The 20,224-nt window shown below is 54.6% G+C and overlaps 1 protein-coding gene across 2 annotated transcripts in view; it reads left to right on the top strand.

Moving 5' to 3' along the window:
* Positions 1–10,407, top strand: part of ZFAND3 (zinc finger AN1-type containing 3) — a 242,605-nt gene extending 232,198 nt beyond the window's left edge. For both annotated transcript variants that reach the window (XM_040983308.1, XM_040983307.1), the window contains one exon: positions 8,346–10,407. In XM_040983308.1, coding sequence (XP_040839242.1) covers positions 8,346–8,500 — 155 coding nt within the window. In that variant the 3' untranslated portion in view covers positions 8,501–10,407. The remainder of the gene's footprint in view (positions 1–8,345) is intronic.
* The last annotated feature ends 9,817 nt before the right edge of the window (positions 10,408–20,224 follow it).

Consider the following 20,224-nt stretch of genomic DNA (forward strand, 5'->3'; position numbering starts at 1 on the left):
TCTGTTCAGAACATTTGTCCAGTCAGTCAGGTTGTAAGTCCTTTGTTGGATGTATAATTTGCATGTTTTCACCTGTTCTGTAGATTGTCTCGTTGTTGCTTCTGCAAAAGCTTCTTAGTTTGGTATGATCCCACTTTGGGGTGTACCCAAGATACCCTTAATACTGATGTCTTGAAGTATTTTCTCTGTTCCCTGTGGTTATTTCATATTTTTGTGGCTTGTGTTGTGCTCTATGATCCATTTTGGTTGGGGTTTTTATATAGTGATGGAGGGCTGCTTTCATCCTGCTGTGAATGGCTAGGCAGCTTCTCCAGCATGTATGCTAAAGAGCCTGTCCTTTCTCAGTGTATATTTTAGTGCCTTCGATCAGATGGGGAGATAATCTCTGCCTGTGAGATAGCAGAGCGCCTTTTCAGCCCTCAAATGCCTGTGATGGCCAAGGCTGGAGCAGCACTGAAGCTGAGAGTCAGGATCATAATCCAGATCTCCCACGTGGGTAGCAGGGACCCAAGTACTGGGACCATCACCACTGTCTCCTGGGGAAAACCAGCTAGGAAGCCACAGGGCGTGGCTAGGAGGCCACAGTGTTCTTTGGTCGCAGAATCACCGGGGCAGTCTGATGGAGGATCTCCCTTTATTGAGCACAAGTTGCAAGCTTATAAAGACTACGGAAGGGGAGTGCTGGAAGGCATCTTAGGACAGTCCCGCATCCACCAAAGGCATTGTAATTGGCCAGAAGGAACTTCTATTCCCCCCAGACCCTCCAGTCGTGTCAGGGGCCGTGTTCTGCAAACAAGGCTGGAAACTGTGCCTCAGGTCACAAATAGGTAAACTGTGAGGTAAACTGCTTAACCAGGTAGCAGACAGAGGTCCGGGCTATCTCCCACAACTGTCTCTCAGGGTCTGAATTAGCAGGAACTGGAGCTGGGAACCAACCGGAGTTGGTCAAACTCAGGCACTCTGATGTGAAATGCAAGCGTCTAACCACTCAGCTACATTCCTATTTAGAGAAGTGATTATGTTAAAGGTCAAGGCTGTACAGAGACAAAAACTAAACAAATCAAGAGCTTGCTGAGAATAAGGTCACCCCCAGACCAGGGGTTTCTTCCTGGCATGTCCCTGTTCCCCTGAGAGTCCACATGGAGGCTGGATGTGTTTTGAAAGAGCAAGTCATTATTTGTGTAGCAAGAACTGCCATGAACAGTTTCTCTTAGTTGTTAAGTAAGTGTTCATCTCAAGATGAAACAAGCTGGTCTAAGAATAGCCTGCAGCCTAACCCTTCTCCTTGTCCACTGTGGGTTGAAAGACTTGCTTGGAGGAGAGTTCTGAACAAGTCAGCGTCCTCTGAGTTGTGAGAAGCCTGTCCATTCATCCCCTGCCTTGCAGAGTGGACTTTGCTTCAAGGGAGGCAAGTGTGAGTAGGCATGATTTGTTCTGTGACGGTCAGGTAAAGGGTTGTCTGAGGTGGTGATAGGAAGAGGTGTTCCCAGGCCAGCACCCACACTCCCCTCACAGGGCAGGCAAAGGAGCTGCTCGCGACGGCCGCCTGAAGCCCGTGACATGTGCTGGCAGCAAAGTGGAAGCTGCGGCACAGCTTGCGTCCTGCCAGGCCGTGCAGCTCGTGTGGAGTCCTCTGCACGGCCTGTGTCTCTTTGCCTTGCAGCACTCTGCTCTTTGTTCTGGTAGTCAAATTCTCTATAACTGGTGTTGACTTTTAGGGAAGAAAAATAATTACTTCTGTTTCACAAGGTTCTGAGTTTGGTTTAGTGGTTTTTATTAAGTTGTTAAGGAGTAGAATGGGCATTTCTAAGTTACCAGGGTCTTTACATTGAAAAACAGATGAGTGCCTAGTTCTGTGGCTCACTGTGACTTTGGTTCCAGGGCATTGAGTGGCTGATTTCTGTCCAAAAGCCTGGTTTTCTTTACCAACATATCAGAACATTATCAGCCAACCCAGCAATCCAGACCTTCCGGTTCACACCACATCAATCCTCAGTGGAGGAGAGTATAAAGCAGACACATTCCTTTCCCAAACACCCGTAGCTGCTGTGTCTTTGCATGGGCCACAGGCCAGACAAAACAAGATGCAGCAAGATCCAGCAGCTCACTGCTGTGCTGCAAGCTCAGCCGGGCATTGGATGCAGGGATGTGGTGTGATTCCGGGATGGCTGCTTGTGGAAGTATGAATGGCGGCCATTTTCCAGCAGGCTGCCTGTACCCAGCTGTACTTACATGTGAGCTAAGAGGTCAGTAGTTGTCCTGAACTTTGAAAAAATTTAACCTTATTTGGAAAACCAAGGTGATATTTTGTTTTCTTTAATGAGCTCATTTAATGGCCTGGTCATATTTGTCATTTGTGGGTTATTATTGTTGTTGTTGTTGGAAAGTCAGATATACAGAAAGGAACATCTTCTGTCCGTTGATTCACTCCACAAGCGGCCACAATGGTCAGAGCTGCGCTGATCTGAAGCCAGGAGCCAGGAGCCTCTTCCGGGTCTCAAGCAGGGAGCTGAATGGGAAGCGGGGCTGCCGGGATTAGAACCGGTTCCCATATGGAATCCCAGTGTGTGCAAAGTGAGGACTTTAGCCACTAGGCTACCGTGCCAGGCCCTGTCATTTGTGTTTTAAGTAGGCACTTTAGATACGAGGTGTCACCTGTTAATGAGTGTGGAGAGTCAGAGGGTCAGTATGGGCAGCTCAGGGAAATGTTGATGGCTTCTCTCCCTGAGGCCCACGTGCATGCTGCAGGAAGAGCCTGAATCATCTCCCAGCACCAGGTGAGGGCAGGGCTCGGGAGCAGGCCCCTCTGGCAGTGCTCTGTGCACCTGTTACCTCAGGCCACGCAGCATTCACAGTCCCCAGGCCTGGCCCAACTTTAAGGTTCTGTTTGAACCTTTGGTAATTTGAAATTCAGATAAGCAGAAAAGTATAAAATGTAACTTGCAAGTGAGGGATCTGCCGAAGAGCAAATGTTTAATTAAGTCCAGTAGCGTTCAGAGCTGCCCCAGCTCTCCGCTCTAGGCGGTGCTTTGAGCTCTGAGCTAAGTCAGTAAGCAACCTTTCTGTCTCTGCTGATTGAATAAAAATGTCAGGATCCCAGACTTTGAGTGTGAATTTTAGTCTTTTTCTTTCTAAGGTTGTTCCAAGGGACAGGACCGTTCTGGACACCGCTCTGTTCTTAGGGTGTGCAGGGAGATGCTAGGCTGGGAGTTGGGCCCTGCCTTGGGCGATAAGAGTAGCTCCTCTTGCTGACCCAGCTCTCGCTGCTGCACGGCCTTTGGCAGCCTTCCCCTGCAGAGAGGTGAGCAAGTAGACCACCTCCTGGGAAGACTGTTGCTACCCAACCCCACCTTCTATTTTTTTTTGTAAGATTGATTTGAAGAGGGAAAGACCAAAGAGAGCTCTTCCGTCTGCTGGTTCACTCCCCAAGTGGCTACAGTGGTCAGGACTGAGCCAGGCAGATGCCAGGTAAAACATCCCAGCTAAAGCTGCTGGGACATAATACAGGATGCCACTGTGCCATAATGTTGCAGGATTTTTGACTCCGAGTATGGCAGCAACCTCAAATTCTTGTCTCGCAGGAAAGAAGAATTTTCATGCGGACACAGTTTAGTTTTAAAGCAGGATTTATTAGAAAGGCTGAGAAAAGAAGACTCCTGTCCTAGCGACGGGAGGGGGTTTTGAGATAGAAAGGACCCTTACCTCCTGCCATAGTGTCAGGAGGACAAGAAGCAAAACCCTAGTCCTCTGCCATAGTGGCAGGAGAAGAATAAGCAAAACCCGTATTAATGGTGGGGAATGCACCTTTTAAAGGTTTCCCTCAAAGATGTTTCTCCATGAACAAAGAAAATTCCTAGTTTCCATGGTACCTGGCCTTGGGACAAAAGGCCACAGAGGTGCCAGACATAGGACATTCCAGGCCTTGGGCAGATGTGTATTACTTCTTCCTGCTCTCCTTTTAATGATAAAGAGATCAGCCTGAGGCCTTCCCACAGTGGCCGGAGGTAATGGCCGATACTTCTGGTGGGGAATTGATATGCTAATAGCACCCCATCCCTTGGAAGAGATGTGCTCTGGTGAGTTCAAGACATGGTGGGGAATTCCCTAACTGCCTACTACCCACTCTAACTCCTCTCTCAGTAACACCAGCCTCTTTGCTGTTCTTTCATTTAAAATGTATATTTAATTTATTTGAATGGCAAGTGACAGAAAACTGTCAGCTGGGTCAATTCCCAGATGGCCATAAATGATTGGGGCTGGGTCAGCCAAGCCAGGGGTTGGGAGCTACTCTGGGTCTCCCATTGTTGGGGGGTGGGCGGACGTAAGGTGGGTGCGTTAGCAGGGAGTTAGCGCAGAAGGAGAGCACCCAGCTGCTAACTTGGGCTGCCCTAGATGTGGGCCTTGCAGGCCGTGGCATAGCCTGCTGCCGTATGGGATTGTTCATTTCTGTACACAGCATGTGACTAGGATGTGTTGTTACAACTCGCAGGCCTTAGAGCCAGGGCGCTGGTGCTGTGGTGTTTTTGCCTGCTGATGGCATCGGTGTGTAGCACTCTCAGGGTTAGTGTAGATCTAGTCTGGGGACACTCACACACTGGTCTGTGTGAGCAGAGAAGTTTAGCTACACATCAGGTTCGGTTCCCACCAGGTGAATGATGTGTTGCTTTGCACGCTCAGCCTTGATGAGGCCCAGGAGGAGCAACCCCAGTTTTGGTTTGCTGCCACAAGAAGTCCCGCCTGTGGATGGGCCCCTGCTCTGAGACTCCAGGAGCCCTCGGCCCTCTGCCTCACTCACACGGTGCTCTTCCAGGACACAGGGTTAGATAGGCCTTGAGTTTGTTTTGCTTGGGGAGGGGGAGTATTTTGATTGATTTTGGAGGCCTCTACCAAGATCTTCCATCCAGCTGGGAGTGTCAGGGAAGTGGCTGCTCTTCCTTACTTCCTGCTGTGCAGCCCAGGCCTCAGCAGGGCCTGAGGGGACAGCCTCCAGGCAGCAGATCAGGCACTGGGCTGTCTGGCAGGCATCCTTTTCTTCTTTTCTCGTCTGTGTGCCCCTCCTGAAGGCACCTACTCAGCTAGAGTCAGAGGGAGAGGGGGACTGCCAGAGGCCCTGTGAAGGTAGAGGGTCTGCCAGGGAGGTGTGGGAGGCTGGGCCATGGAGCAGAGTGCTTGGAGAGCTGCTGCTGTTCCCCTTGTTTCATCAGGGCCCATCCCAAGTTGCTGTCTAGTATGAAGAGATGCCTGTTCAAGTTCTGGAGTATTTTATGCAGATTCACTGAAAACAACTCAGGCAGCCTTAAAGCTCTGCAGCCCCAACTGGGGGTGAGCACAAGACCGAGCAGTGGGGAGACTGAGGTGGCAGAGCATACTGGCCTCTGCCGCTCCTTGTCCTACCCCCACTGTCCCGGTTCTCCTTTGTCTCGGCCCGTAGCTGCACAAAGTGTTTTTACAGCTACATGCTCTTGAACAGGGGGCCATAAGGAGAGTGTAGATGTAGCATTGATACACAAGTCCGTTGTGAACTCATTTCTAACGTGTACTTGTAACATGGGGTGAAAGCAATGCATGCACCTCTGGATGATAATGCCAAGATGAGTGTCCCAGGTTGGCAGGCGAGTTGTTTCTCGTGTGTTCCCATTTCATTGACCCTGTCTGGAAAGGCCTCAGTGGATTCTGATGAAAGTTGTAGAAGCGTTGAGGTGGCCTAGCTAAGAGCAGGCTGTAACCCTTGAGCATCATGACTGACGTGGGGAGCAGTCATCCTCCAGCAGCTGGGCTTAACTCTCCATTCCCAGCTTGAGTAATGCAGAGTTCATGGTGTTTGCAGTGATTTCTGGAAACAGATCTGTGGGTACCCTAAGAGAGAATATGATTCACCCCACCCGCTAGGTATTCTTACCCGTGCCCTGGCTGCCAGCGTAACCCATTCCCGCCGTTGATCCCCAAGTGCATTTAGCCACTGGCTGCTGTCAGTGGACCATTCCTGCTTGGCCTCTGGGACGAATTCCAGTGTGTAACTTCTTTTAAGCAAGTGATCCTAAGAGGAGAGGGAATTGAGCTCAATTTATGCCATCTAATAACCTTGGTGCAACACAGACCTGTCCCCAGTGAATCACAGTGCCACCAAATCTGGTTAAGGCCAAATGTCATGGTGCGCCTCACAGGTGCCTGGAACTTGGGTAAAGGAATAGGGCATTTTTGGCCAGATGTTGAATCCTTGGGTTGCTAGAGACGATCTCAGGGGAAGTTGTTGCATTTGTCACTTCCTGTTTACTTTGGCAGACACAGCTGGCTGCCTCTGCTTGGCAGAAGGCAGGCTGAGCCAACAGTGGAACCTCGACCCTGCACATTGCTCTGCCTTTAGCCAGTGAACCAGGAGCTGTCAGTTTCAGTGGCCACCCATTTCCTGTTCTCCTGATTCAGCCTGTGCCATTGGTCAGAGACAAGTGTCCCCAGGTCCTCTGAGGCCTCCAGGCATGGCAGGGGGCAGAAGAGCCCCTCCTTTTAGGTGCTAAAGGCCCAGAGATATGTCAGGGCTTGGTCACAGAAACAGCTCTATCTTAAACCATCTTGCTCGTGTACCCACTCCACCCCCAGGTGACTCCCTCACCCCGCGTGTCTGGCTCTGAGAAGGCGAGTCTGCTTGTTAGTCAGAGGGTGCATATTGAGGCCATCCACACTTACGCTGTGAAAACCTCTAGGAGAAAGATGACTAGTATCCAGTATCTTCAAGTAATGAACTTATCAGTAACTATAACACTTGAGTTCATTAATCTTAACTTTGCTTTTGGATCAAGTGGGAACTCTGCTTCTCAGGAGACAGAAATTTCATCTCTGTTCTTTTCCTTAAACCCAGTCCCAATTTAGAGTCAAACCTATTGCCCTGCTCTCCCTGGGCAGCTATTAATCATGTGTTTGCTCACACATGGCATGGCCCAGCCCCGCCACCTAGGCCCTGTGCACGTGCCCTCACACAAAGCCTGTGGAGACTCAGTGACTCTTGTCCATCCAGGCCACTTAAGCTGACAATCAACTTCTGACGTCACATCCTGTCTCCACTGTGCTAGGGCTGATCAAGTGGTCACCTGTAATGCTGGCATCACAGTGTGGATGCTGGTTTAAATCCTGGTTGCTTTGCTTCCCATTCAACTTCCTGCTAATGTGCCTGGGAAGACAGCATAGTACTGCCCAGGAGTTTGGGCCCCTGCACCCAAATGGGAGACTGTGAAGAGGTGCCTGGCACAGCCTTGGCCATTCTGACTATTTAGGGAGTGAACTCTGTCCCTTGTTTTGTATAACTCTGCCTTTTAAATCATCTATTTAAGAATTAGGGGTTGGAGAGGTGACCGTTTGTAACGATTGGCCACCATTCTTTATGACTAGATCCGGGCTTAAGAGAAAGAATAAAGGCTGTGGGCTTAGAAAGTGAGTGGGGAGCAGGAGGGCTGGGCAGGCTGCTGAGGGGTGTCTGTTCCTGACACACAAGGAGGGGAAAGGTCGCCTGGTGGTGTAGCCATGTGCAGCTGCCGGGTAGGGAGGTGGTGAGGAATGCCAGGTGCTGTGGTGCCCGTTCTCCCTGAGGGCCAGACAGTGCGCGGCTGTCAGCCTCCTTAAACTGACCAGGAAGCCAGGGGTGCATGGCTGCCTGGCCCTGCACCTACCTGTGGTCTTCCCTCTGCTTCCATCTGGGCCTTCACTGTGGAGCTTGGCTCAAGCCTGCATCCCACCCCTCAGGCTAACCTTAATATTTGCCAAACCATCATCTCCCTTGGCCTCTCTGTTCCAGGAGAGGTCCTGCAGCCTCTGCTGCCGCCTGGGCAGGCACGGGGGGCCTGGGGTGGGGTGGGGGGTTGCTAAGGGAGCTGGAGAGAGGCACGTCTGGCTCTGGAGACGTGTTGCCGGCTGGGCCTCGGTTTGTAGGCTTCCCTTTCCCAGCACTTGAGACCACTCTTGCGGGTTGTGGTTTGATAGCTGCTGCTATCCCTGTAAGGAGGCAAGGATGGAACTGAAGCCAGAATCGTTTCTCCTTCCTTGTCTCCGGGAAGGGGTGGCATCCTCTGACTGCTGTTGGCCAGGGGAGAACCGAGTGGGGGGGGGGGGGGGAGGCGGGTTATGGCTGCACGCTCTGGAGGTGGGGAGGTGTCCGCCCCTCAGAGACCCGGGCAGGGAGTGCCTCAGGGTGACCACTGCTGGTGCACCCTCCTTTGCTCCCACCAGGATCCCAGACTGACTTGCACAGGGGGTGGGCAGGGGGTGGCCCTGGGTCACAGGGAGGGACCACGGGAAGCTGAGGCATCTGGAGCCACCCTAACCCTCCCCCTCCCGCTTCTCTCCTGCTGCTGCAGGTTACGTGTTCTGTATGTTACATCGCCTCCCCGAGCAACATGACTGTACGTTCGACCACATGGGCCGCGGCCGAGAGGAAGCCATCATGAAAATGGTGAAACTGGACCGGAAAGTGGGGCGCTCCTGCCAGCGCATCGGGGAGGGGTGCTCCTGAAGGCCTGGCGCGGCCGCCACGCGACGCTGTTCTTAGTTCACTAATGTTAGCCTTATGTAGGACAACGTCAGCCAGACACCTTGTACTGGGCACGCGGCAGACTGCAGCCAGTCCATTTTCTTTCCTTAGCCAGCCATCCTGGTACTGTAGTTTAGGGGTTGATGGTGAAATTGATTTCTGGCTGGTTACTAAGGTGCCTGCTAGCCATTGTATAAAATTAAAACATGAAGAATATTTTTTTTGAGCATGGCTAGTGGACTTAAACCAACAACACATACCTGTCACTGCTGGAGTCCAACTGAGTAAGCCTTAAGCGGAGAATGCTCCGGATGGAGACGCGAGGTCACAGGAAGACGCTGGTGTGAGCTCCCACGACGCACACGGCTTTGCCAGAAACTGTTTAGTGTTTGGCCTTTCACCTCTTCACTTGTCCTTAGCCCAGTAGCCAGGAGACCTGACGGCCACGTGTGCCTTGGCCACAGGGGCTGCTGGGATTGGCCACGTGGCTGGGCTGGATGGTAGCCTTGCTCTCCCACAGGGCTGGAAAGAGGGGAGGGGGGAGGTTCTTAGGATTTTTTTTTTTTACCTGATTTGCTAAGAAAAACTCATCACACAAGAGGAGAAACAGTAACCTCACTTTGAAATTAGCTCCACTCAAGACTAGTCCACGCCCGAAACCCACTTTTCTACACAGGATCCGCGGTCATGAGCAGCACCAGGGCGAACCCTGGCCCTGGCGTGCCATCGGCCAAGTGCAGGGATCTGGCCGTTGACCAATATGGCCGATGGCAGCACAGCACCTGTGCCTGGGGTCAGACTGGCCTTGCAGCTGGATTCCAGGTGGGAAGGTTTTTTGTAAAGACGTTTCATAGCCGCCAGGAATCAGTAGAGGTGCTGGGAGCAGCTGCTCTCAGACTCTGCCGTTTCCCGTTTCCAGCTGCTGCCTGCTCACCGCAGGCCGACGCTGGAGGACGCTGCCGTGGCCTCCACTCTCCTGTCTATGCAGCCCCCTCGCCCAGCCAGGGCCAGCCGGGCACACCTGTCACGTGGCAAGTTTAAGGAAAGGCAGCCCGCTCCCCGAAGTCAGTGGGTTGTGACTGGAACAGTGGCTGTGGCCATGGCCCAGCCTCAAGGAGCAGGGTGTGGGGGGTGGGTGTGGACAGGCCTCTGTTCCCGGGCAGAGCTGAACTCGGGCCGGCCAGCCCACCCCGTGTTCAGAAGTGGTTACCAGTCAGCTGGGCTGGGGCTGGTAGGCAGAATAGTTAGGATTCTCTTGAGAGCCTGGAAGTGGGCGAACAGGGCCAGCGTCCCACTTGATCCAGGCTGGCGAGGTGGGAGGCTCCAGCAGAGGCCGTGTGGATCCGCCCTCACACAGCTACTGAGGGACTAGCTAAACCCGGCAACTTTCCTTTTTATAAAGCAACAGATGGTTGAACTGTGTCTGCAGAGTGACTGCTGGACATCTGCGACTACAAACGCTTCTTGATCCGAAATACTGAAACAGGAAATCATGCTCTTCCCTCCCTCCTCCCCCAACCGCCCACCTCCCAACCAGAGTGGAACCCGCTGCAAAATCTCCAGCCTTAATTCTCGCTTCAGGACCAGACCGGTGTCTTGCTCTAGGGCAGCCCAGGGCAGAGGGGCCAGGTCTGCCCAGCGTTTACCACTGTTCTGGCCACTCATTGGCCATCCTCAGTGAGGTGCCCTGCCGAGGCCCCCTGCCAAGCTCTGATCCCCAGAGGTCACCCTTGAGCCCTTTCTGGCCTCCTCGGGCCCACCCCAGCCCCAGCCCGTCTGCTGCTTGGAGGCAGCTGGCCACACCTGGAGAACCTGGGCTGGGCTGGGCTGGGCTGGGCTTGTTCCCCTGCAGTGTCTGTTCTGTGAAGTTTGTTATGTGTAAGGAAAGCTTAAATTCTTGTATCTTTAAAAGAGAAAATCTTATTTAACCCTTTTGTGTTCTAGATTTACTTACACACATAGCCTAGAGCTCAGTTTTAGTTTTAACATTGTGAAAATATTAAAAGAATCTTGTAACTTTATTCTTTTTCTCCTGCTGAAAAAAAAAATTAAACCAATCATATGAAAGCTTGGTGTTTTCTGTTGCCCCAGTTCTCCTGCTGCCCCTTGGCACAGCTGGGCCCGCAGTGCTGCACGGGCCAGGCCAGGGCCGTTGCAGCCCCACAGCACTCCAGGAGGGAGGGTGTACTCACCGGGTTGGGAGACTTTGAAAACCCTGTTGGCAGAGGTGGCACCTGGCTCCGCTGCTCCAGGCCAGAGTTAGGAGGATGAGGAAGAACCCTTGATAGAAATCCCAGGTGCCTGGGGGAGGGCAGCACGCAGGTGGGCAGGGAGCAGAGGGGTCCATGGCCTGGCAGCCCTTCTCAGTGCCTTCAGAGCAGCCAAGAGCAGAGGAGGGGGCGGGCATCCACCCATGCCCAGCCAGGGTGTCCTCCACGGGATGCTGAGAAAACACAAGAACTCTGGGAACCACCCCGCTGGGTCAGCAGCACAGAGTGCTGGAAGGTGTTGGTTTCCTGTCCAGGGCTATTGGCCACAGGGCACGACATGGCAGGAGGAAGCGCCCAGTGCCTGCTGTGCTGGCGACCCACCCTGTGCTCTGGCCTTTTCCATCTCTGTGTCCCTCCGGGGATGGACAGGAAATACCTCCTCCCTGTACACCTGGGCAGGGCTGTCACCAGCCAATGGGAGGTGAAATGCGGGGGATCTGCCAGCCCCTCACCTGGGTGTGTGGGCTACTGGGGTCCACGACAGGCTTTGGCACAGTCTCCCAGGTGGTCCTGCCAGGAGAGGTGCTCTACTGGCGGAGCACCGTGTGCACAGCAGGACTGTGGCTTGGAGCAGAGACTCAGTGAAGCGGGACTGCCTCTTGCAGCATCTCACCAAGGCTGTGCACCTGTTGCTCGGGGGGAGGGGGATCAGACCAGTGCTAATGTTGCTACTGAGAGGCAGATTCCAAGGAATCTGCCTGTGTGGGGTGGTGGACTAGCCACATGCTCTTCTGGAACATTCTTCCACCCAGCAGATAGGGGAAGACCCAGTGAGCTTGGATGCCTGCCCAGGACAAGGCCATGCACTCCTGACAGCGTTCAGGATTAGCATGGCTGACACAGCCAGACTCTGATGGCTAAGACATGAAAGTTAAGCTGTTAATGGGTTCCCCACATTTGACACCACTTCTGAGTTTACATGACCGAGCCGATACACCTTGTGAAGATGAAAGAACCCTCCCGCTGTTATCAATAATTCAAAACAGGTTTTTGATCAATCTTGCTAGAGGAACTCGAGTGCAATCTTTCTAGTCTTGGACAGGGTTACACGCACAGCATCCTGGGAAGGATGCAGCCAGACGGCGAGGGAAATCAGCGTCGCAGACGCGTCACAGTGAGGAAAGCTCAGTTTCCACACATTCCAAGTTCCTCAGAAATTGCTCATTGTTCAGTCACCTCTGCATCTCCAGAGGCTCCCAAAGGGTGCAAACTTGGGGTCCTGTGGAACCCACGGGAGTGGAGGGTCCCTCAGTGTGGCGAGGATCCTATTGCTGGGTGCCAGGCTGGGGCAAGGTGCTGGCTGGCCACACCGGCCTGATGGGGCAGCGTGACTGACTGGGCGCAGTCATCTGGAGTGTGTCCTGAGGGTGCCATAACAGTGTGTGGCACTTTGTGGCCACAGGGCTGATCCGGTCTGCTTGTCCCCGGCCACCTGCAGAGTCGGACGCCTGGAGCCCAAGGCCTGCAGTGAGAGGGCTGCTGCTCACGGCCCTGGGGTCCCGCAGACACCCTAACAGGAGGCAGGAGGATGCAGAGTGGAGCCGTACGCACCTGGGGAACATACAGTGGTATAGCCAGAGTGGAAAACTGCATGCTCATTTCACAGCGGGACTCAGCGATTCCACCGCTATGACTGTCTGAGGTGACTGAAGGCGGGACTGCAGATAAGTGCATGTCACCAAGAGATTAGAACAAGAGGATGGGGGAAATGGCAGAGGTGGGTGACAGCCACGTTCAGTGAGGTGCAGTGGAGTGAACCCCAAGAACACATCAAGAAGGAGAAGCCAGACACAAAGCTCACCTGTGGTGTGCTGTTGTCAGTGGGAGACACGGGGAGAGGGGCATCACTGGGACAGGACAGACCCCGGGCTGCCTGGAGACTGGGCTCAGGATGGCAGTAACTGCTTGAGGGTCTGAGTTCTCTTTCGGGTGAGGGAAATGTGGAACAAGTTAAAGGCGGATGCATGACATGGGGGTATGCCAATTGCCATTCCATTCAAGTGTTCTCTCTCAGTGGCAAACTGCCTATCCTCCAAGTCCAAGGCCAGCTCACTGGGGAGACCACAGGAAGAGACCAGACGGGCAGGGGCCTGGTGGCAAACTAAAGTGGGTCTGTAGGTGCCAAGGGATATGGTAACCAGCTGTTCTGACCAGTCCTGGCCAACCTGAACTCGGCCTGAGAAAAAAAAACCCTGCTTTGATGCTACAAAGTCCTGGGATGGCATTTCAGGAATGACAGGAGCCCAACTTCCCCAGCTGAGTGTGGGCTCCGAGAGGCGGTGCTGCTGGCGAGGGCAGGAGAGGCAGAGCCGTGGGGTAGCAGCCTGGGGCAGAGGGGCCAGGGAGGCACGAGGCCAGCAGGACAGAGTGGGGAGGTCCTGCAGCCTCTGCACGGTGTGGGCCAGTCAAGGAAAGGGTCTATTACCTTCTGGAGCCCCTCAAATGGGCTCTGCTGCTCTCATGGCCCTCCCTACGCTTGGCACTTCCAGGCAACCACCCCAGGTGTGGCGGCCAGAAGCGCTCCTCCCTCCAGCCTGTTCCCCAGCTGAGGGACGGGAAGGTGCGCAGTCCGTGGCCGTGCAGGTGCAGGGCTCACGAAGACGTCCACACCCAGGCCCACCCTGGGCCAAGTCGGCATCTGAGGCAGGAACCAGAGCTCCCAGGCAGTTCCTGTCACTAAGTGCTCCTGCTCCTCACCGCCACAAGGCACCAAACGACGAACCTGTTGACAGCCATTCAACACTTGATCCCACAGGCCAACCTCCAGGAACAGCCCTGCGTGTCACTTAGGCCCCAGCACAATACCAGTGAGTCCAGATGGAGACACTGCTGTCCTAACACACCCAGGGAACGACAAAGACCCCAGGCAGCCAGAGCAGTTGAGCAAAAAGCACAAAAGTGGAGGCATCAGAGTGCCCGGCCCCACAATACGCCACAATGTCATGGTCGCAGTCACAGTGAGATGCTGACACCGGGCAAGCCTAGGGGAGGTACAGACACAGCACGGCCTTTCCAGGGTAGATTTCCAACAGGTGCTCAAACTGTGCTCGGGGGGAGGGACGGTAGGTGGCCCTGGGAAAAGCCAATGCCACACGAAGGATGAAATTAGAGCTGGCAACATCACTGTGCAATCAGCTCAAAATGCATCAAAACTACCAGGGATTAAAACAGAGGGAAAGCTTCCTGATCTGGGTCTATGCAGATTTTTTTTTTTTTTTGATAGCTGAAAAGGACGAGCAACAAAAGCAAAGGCAAATGGAGCGACATTAAACTGAAGAACTGCACAACAAAAGAAATGTTGAAGACACCTCCTATAGGGCGAGAGAACATATTTACAAACCACAGGACCGGGCGCAGTCGCTGGCCCCACGTGGGGTGCCCACTGCCCAGAGCAGCGTCTGGGTTCACATCACAGCTTCATCCTGGGAGGCAGGTGGCTCAACTGATTGGGTCTCTGTCCCCCCCAGAGACCTGGACTTGTGGGACAACTGGGAATGTGAGATCACAGTTTCTGCTTTTCAAATAATTCTTAAGAAATCCAGCTTTAAAAATGGGTGACAGGCATTTCTCCAAATAAGTCATAGAAGTGGTGATGGGTTTCTGAGACCGAGTGCTGCATTACTAACCGTCCAGACACGCCGACCAGAATCAGGATATGCGTCTCCCCCATGTTGGATGGCCTCTGCTAAAAAGGAATTTTGTTGGCACGGTGTGAGTGGGAATTATGACAGCAGAACTGTTAAAACAGTACATGGCATCTATAAAAACACTAAGAGTAGAACTGCTGTGTGACCCAGCAAACCAGCATATAAGCAAAGGCAGTGAGGGTGTGGAGACCTCTATATTCCCACATTTATTGCTAAGATCCATGGAATCTACCCCAAATAACCACCAACTGATGAATGTATAAAGGAAATCTATACATAGAATATTATTCGGACCTGGCGGCGTAGCCTAGTGGCTAAAGTCCTCACCTTGAACTCGCTGGGATCCCATATGGGCGCCGGTTTGAATCCTGGCAGCTCCACTTCCCATCCAGCTCCCTGCTTGTGGCCTGGGAAAGCAGTTGAGGACGGCCCAAAGCCTTGGGACTCTGCATCTGTGTGGGAGACCTGGGAGAAGTTCCTGGCTCCTGGCTTTGGATCGGTGCAGCACTGGCCATTGCGCTCACTTGGGGAGTGAATCATTGGATGGAAGATCTTCCTCTCTGTCTCTCCTGCTCTGTATATCTGATTATGTAATAAAAATAAATCTTTAAAAAAAAGAATATAATTCAATCATTCAAAATGTGAACTCTTCGTTTTTAACATGGACTGAACTAGGGAACAGTGTTAAGTGAACTAGGCCTTGTACAGAAAGACAAATACTGTGCGACTTCACTCACATTTGAATCAAGGTTGATCTCACAGAAGTCGGGAGAATGGGGGTGCAGGATCTCAGGGCACTGGTGCTGCGTCTGCTCCTTGGCTGTAGTTACCAGGGAAGGGGAGGGTGCTGGTCAGTGGGAATAAAGATGCAGCTAAACCAATGGAGATGTGAATCAGCCCTCCTGGATCAGTGCACAACCTTGTTCCCAGGCATCAGACCACAAAGTCCCCCGAAAGGCAGACAGGTAGTGTGTGTGACCCGTCAGAGGCCCCGCAGTTAAGACAAAAATGAAGATGCACAAATCCCTTACCAGAGTACCTGGACTTGGTGCTCACCGTCCGCTCCCGATCCCAGCTTCCTGTTAACTGCAAGTCCTGGGCAGCTGCAGTGAGTGCCCTCCAGTGCTGGCCTCTGTGCTTGGCTGGAGAGTGGACCAGCAGAAGGGAGCTCTCAAACAGGAAGGGGAGAGGGATTGTGGGAAGAGGGGACCAGTGTTATGGCATAGCACGTTAAGCCACCAGTTGCGATGCCAGCCTTCTGTGCCTCAGATCCCTCCCGGAAGGTAGCAGATGGCAGCTGAGGTCAAGCTTGGATGCTGCCACGTACGTGGGAGTCCTGAGTTGGGTTACACTTTCAGCCCCGTGGTTCTGAGCTTTGGGGCAGTAAACAGGGATATGAGAATGCAGATGATGTCAGAGCTTCTGGGGGAATCTCAGGAATGTCTCCCCAACATTTTCCCCTTTAACTCCTGCACAAGTTGGGTGTCAGCTGTGACCAGTCACATCTGCCTTGGCCCTGGATGGCATGGTTTGCTCCTTGGAGCTATGACGGGGTCAAGCCACCTTACAGGAGCTGATCCTGTTGGCTGGTGGCAGGCAGGGACCAAGGCCAACTGCTGACCATCCAGTGGTTGTGGCAGGGAAAGAGCAGGTGAGCTTGACAGAGGCAGCTGGGGCCACAGGCCTGTCCCCCGGCCTGGGTGGGCCTTTCCTTGGGCTGCCTCTTTCGCCTCCCCAGTTTCCTAGGACTGCTTGGTCAGCTCAGAACACCCAGCCCCGCACTCCCTCTGCTGACCATTCTTTGGTTCAGGCAGCACTGACGAATGCCCTACCACCCAGAGGCGAGTATGCATGGCCACTTGGTCACAGGGAACCACTGGCTTCTCCACCATCACACCAAACCCAGACACAAAACTGCTGCTGCTGGCTGCCAGCGACAGCCTGCTTGTCTCATGCCACAAAGTCTGAACAATGCCAGACGCAGCACACCTTGGCTCCATGCCAGGTACAGGAGGTCCCCGGCCTGTGCTAGTCTCCACGCCCACCCCACCCCTCCAAGACAGCCTAATTCCCGTGGATGAGGCTCCTGTTGACCAAACTCTTGTTCTGCTGGGGCAGTAGGCATGATCTGGCTTGTGACACTGTGAGGAAGTTGCTGTACTTCCTGCACAGGTGGTGAACTTGACCACCTTGTAGTTTGTATCATTTTCCTTTAAATGCCTATTGGAGGCAGCCAGTGCTTCCCGCACAAGGGCACACCACCCACAACACCCACCCGCAGTGACCCCTCCGGCTACAGCTGGGCGAGCAGCCCCACCAGGCCCACCCCTGCCTTCCTGCCTCTTGTTGGATCCCACCTCCTGTGGTTCTCCCCTGCAGCAGCCAGAGGCCAGTGAAGGCCGGCCCCTGGGCTCTCCTCCTGTAAAGGCGCCCCCACGGCCTGAGTCCCAGTCCTTGGTGCCCAAGTGCGGCTTTGCCCAGCTGTCCCTGGACCCACCTGTGTCCTCACAGAAGTGCTGCTGCCCGTCACCGCAGGCAGGCAGCACTTGCGGCTATTTTGTGTTTTTGATTCTTGCTACGTACCGGCACTTTGGCAGTCGCCTGGCAGGGGCTGGGCAAGCGGGAGGGGCGGGTGGCATGGCGGAGCCCACACACTCTGGATCTGGTTCCATCCTGTGTGGTGCTTACGTGGCTGACCCCCATGGTGGGCTCTGGAAGATGCACGTGGCAATGTCCGTGCGAGGGCTTAAATGGCTGCGACACAAAGCTCCAGGGCTGGGCTGACAGCAGAGTCCTGAATCCATCAAGCAATGACACCGAATGGGAACAGATACTTGATTTTCAAGTGACAGTGGCTTGGTGTGAGGCCAAGGTCTGAGACGGCCACACACAGCAGGTGCAGCGCCTCATCCGTGAGCTCACACTGCTCATGAGGTGCGACACCAACCTCTGACACGTCCCCCGTGGGAGAGAAGGCATAAAGGAGAAGATGGCTGAGTCTGCACGCAGGGCAGGAACAACGGGGAGCTGGCGTCCAGTTCCAGATGACAGGGAGCTTTCTTCTCAAATGGTGTTGACTGAGCCTTGGAGTATGGGCGAGAGCAGAGGCTAGGCAGCAGCCCGAAGGGCCGCCACACGCAGCAACTGGGCATGGCTGGGCCCACATCAGAGGCTGTATCCCTGCTTCCAAGGCAGCTCGGGACACCAGGGCTGAGGAGACAGTGTCCCTGAAGGACCCGGGGTGAGGTGCAGGGGTGAGTGGGGTGCAGGGGTGGGTGGAGGGAGCTGCAGAGAGCAACAACACAGGCATGAGCGAGCATCATTTTATTAAACAAACAAAACCTGCAGCAGCGTTGTCACCAGCACAGACTTAAGGTTGTTCTGAGCACATAGCTGTGGCTCTCCTGCTTGGGTGGCTGTACGGTGTGTGCAGGACTCGGCATCCCCCGGGCACACCCGGCCACTCCCCGCTCACAGGCACTTGGGCCTTGGGGAGCACAGCTGCTGTGGAAGTTGCAGCTGGACCACACAGCCACCAGGCTCCAGCAGGAGCACACAGGTGTGAGAGCAAACCCAGGAACCTGGGAGCAGGAGCAGTGAGTGGTCAAGGTGCCTGGCGGAGCCCAATCTCCCAGGGTCTCAGGCTGTCCGTGTGAGGTCCATACCAGGGCTCAGGCGGCTAGGGGGCCGGCTGTAATGGCACAGTGCCTCCTCACCTCCAAGCCAGGCCATGACACCTGTGGCCTGCAGTTCACCATGCCTGCCGTGCTCTCTCCTCCCTCCTGCAGCTCCTGCACCTCCTGCATGAGCAGTTCTGCTGTGCTGCCCACTCTCTGCCTATAGCCAGGGCCGCTGAGTGGCCCAGGTCGTCCAGGCCTGGGCCCATCCCAAGGAGAGATGGGAGCGCAGTCCTGCCTGGCATGCTCTTGAAACCATGAGCTGTCCAGGTCCCGGGGGACTGGTCATTTAATATGTTAATCATCAAGCCACAGCAGCACAGGCCTGTGAACTGCACTTCAGATTTCCAGAGCCACTAATGAGTACTGCACCCCTGCTGGCACTGCCGTCAGGATAAACATGCACAACCGATTGCTGTGGCCACAGAGCTACCCGGAGCGTGGCCCGGGCCTGCCCCCGCTGGCACCACGCGTGCCAGGAGTGATTACAGCAGCAATGCGGGAGAGACCAGGAGAAAAGGGGCGAGTTAGGGTCTCCCTTCCTTTGGTACCTTTCCCCTGTCCCATGGGTGCTGTTTGCAAGGAGCCTGCCCGGGGTGCCTTCCCCTCACACAGCTCCTCATGGGTCAGCACGCCATTCCTGTTACCCTGGACTTTAACCCTCAGGGGAGGCCGGCGGGGGTGTTGCTGTCTGCACAACAGTCTGACAGCCAAGCCGGCTGCCCAACCACTGAGTAATTTCTTGCACAATTCAAAAACTTTTTTTCGCCAAGGAATCAGTCTAACAAACACATCCCACTCTTGCCGAAAATAATTTCTTCCCCAACTCTTCCAGGAATAAAATATTTTAAATGTCTCTGTCAGGAATCGGCACTTCACTTAATATGGTAAGAAAAGTGACCACTGAAAAGGCCCCCAACAGCCACCTCGGGCTCATGGTGGACCTGACACACCTTGCCCCGGGGCCTTCAGGCCCAGGCCTGAATCAGGAAGCCATCTGGGAAAGGTGAGGCAACCAGCAGGACCAGGAGCCGCCCAGCCAGGGGCAGGGAGTCTGCGGGGCCACGGCAGCCTGGGGCGGCCCATCTCTGGTCCTCCCCTAGTTGTGGTTGCATCCTGTCATCTTCCCCTTCCTTCTTCACAGCCAGTAAGAAGGGTGTGTCCTTCAGGGGCCAGGAGGGGAGGGGGTGGGCAGCTGCACATCCAAAGCCTTCCCAGCAGGCTGGGGGCACCTGTGCAGTCTTTCATGCTGCAGCAGTTCCCAGAGCCTGGGAGGGCAGCTGGGCTGTGTGCTCGGGAGACACGAGGGCCTGGCATGGTTCTGCATCTCGCCGCCAGCCCACCCACCTTCCCCAGGCCATGGGTCTGGCTCCAGGTTGGCTCCAGGCTGGGACTCCAGGCTGGGGCTCCTGGGCATGTCTAACAAGAAGCCCTGGACAAGCTCGTTCAAGACATTCCACACCGACCTGCCGCTCATGCAAACACCATGTGCTCCTTGCTCCTGCTAACCGGTAGCAGCAGCTGGACAGAGCAGAAGGCTCCCCAACACCAGCGAGCACCCCACACTCCTCACAGGTACCTGCCACCACCCCAAGGGGGCCTCCACTCTCCCCTGCACACAGTGGGACAGAGGTGGAAGTGCTGAGCGCAGCCTCTTGCTACTGGCACTCACTCCCCATCTGTACACCAGTGGGCTCCTGGGTTCGCCCATGGCCCATCACCCACCGGTGGCCAGTGCCTACCACAGCCGACAGAGATACCTCAAATCCAGACTGCGAGGAGACATCGCCAACACACTGGCCCTTTCTGGCTGCCCCACCCACATGTTTACGACCCAAGGAAGCCATTGCTGAGCCTTCTGGGGCCTTAAACCAGGGCCTGGGAGTCCGTGGTGCACGGTGCAGACGCGGGGCTTTGTAGACAAACACTGAGCCAGGGCCAGTGGCACTGGAGTGGAAGTGCTCAGGGGAAGGATGTACCAGATGGAGCCCCAAAGTCAAGCAGCAGCCCTTCCACGGGGTGTGGGAGGAAAGCTCCCTCCACTCCCCGGCTGAACCCCAGGGGGCTGAGCCACAAGCTCAGGTTGCTTCTGGTCACCAGGAGGGGGGTCAC

Source organism: Ochotona curzoniae, unplaced genomic scaffold (genome assembly GCF_017591425.1).
Source record: "Ochotona curzoniae isolate NIBS_2020 unplaced genomic scaffold, NIBS_Ocur_1.0 contig_3819, whole genome shotgun sequence".
NCBI lineage: Eukaryota > Metazoa > Chordata > Mammalia > Lagomorpha > Ochotonidae > Ochotona > Ochotona curzoniae.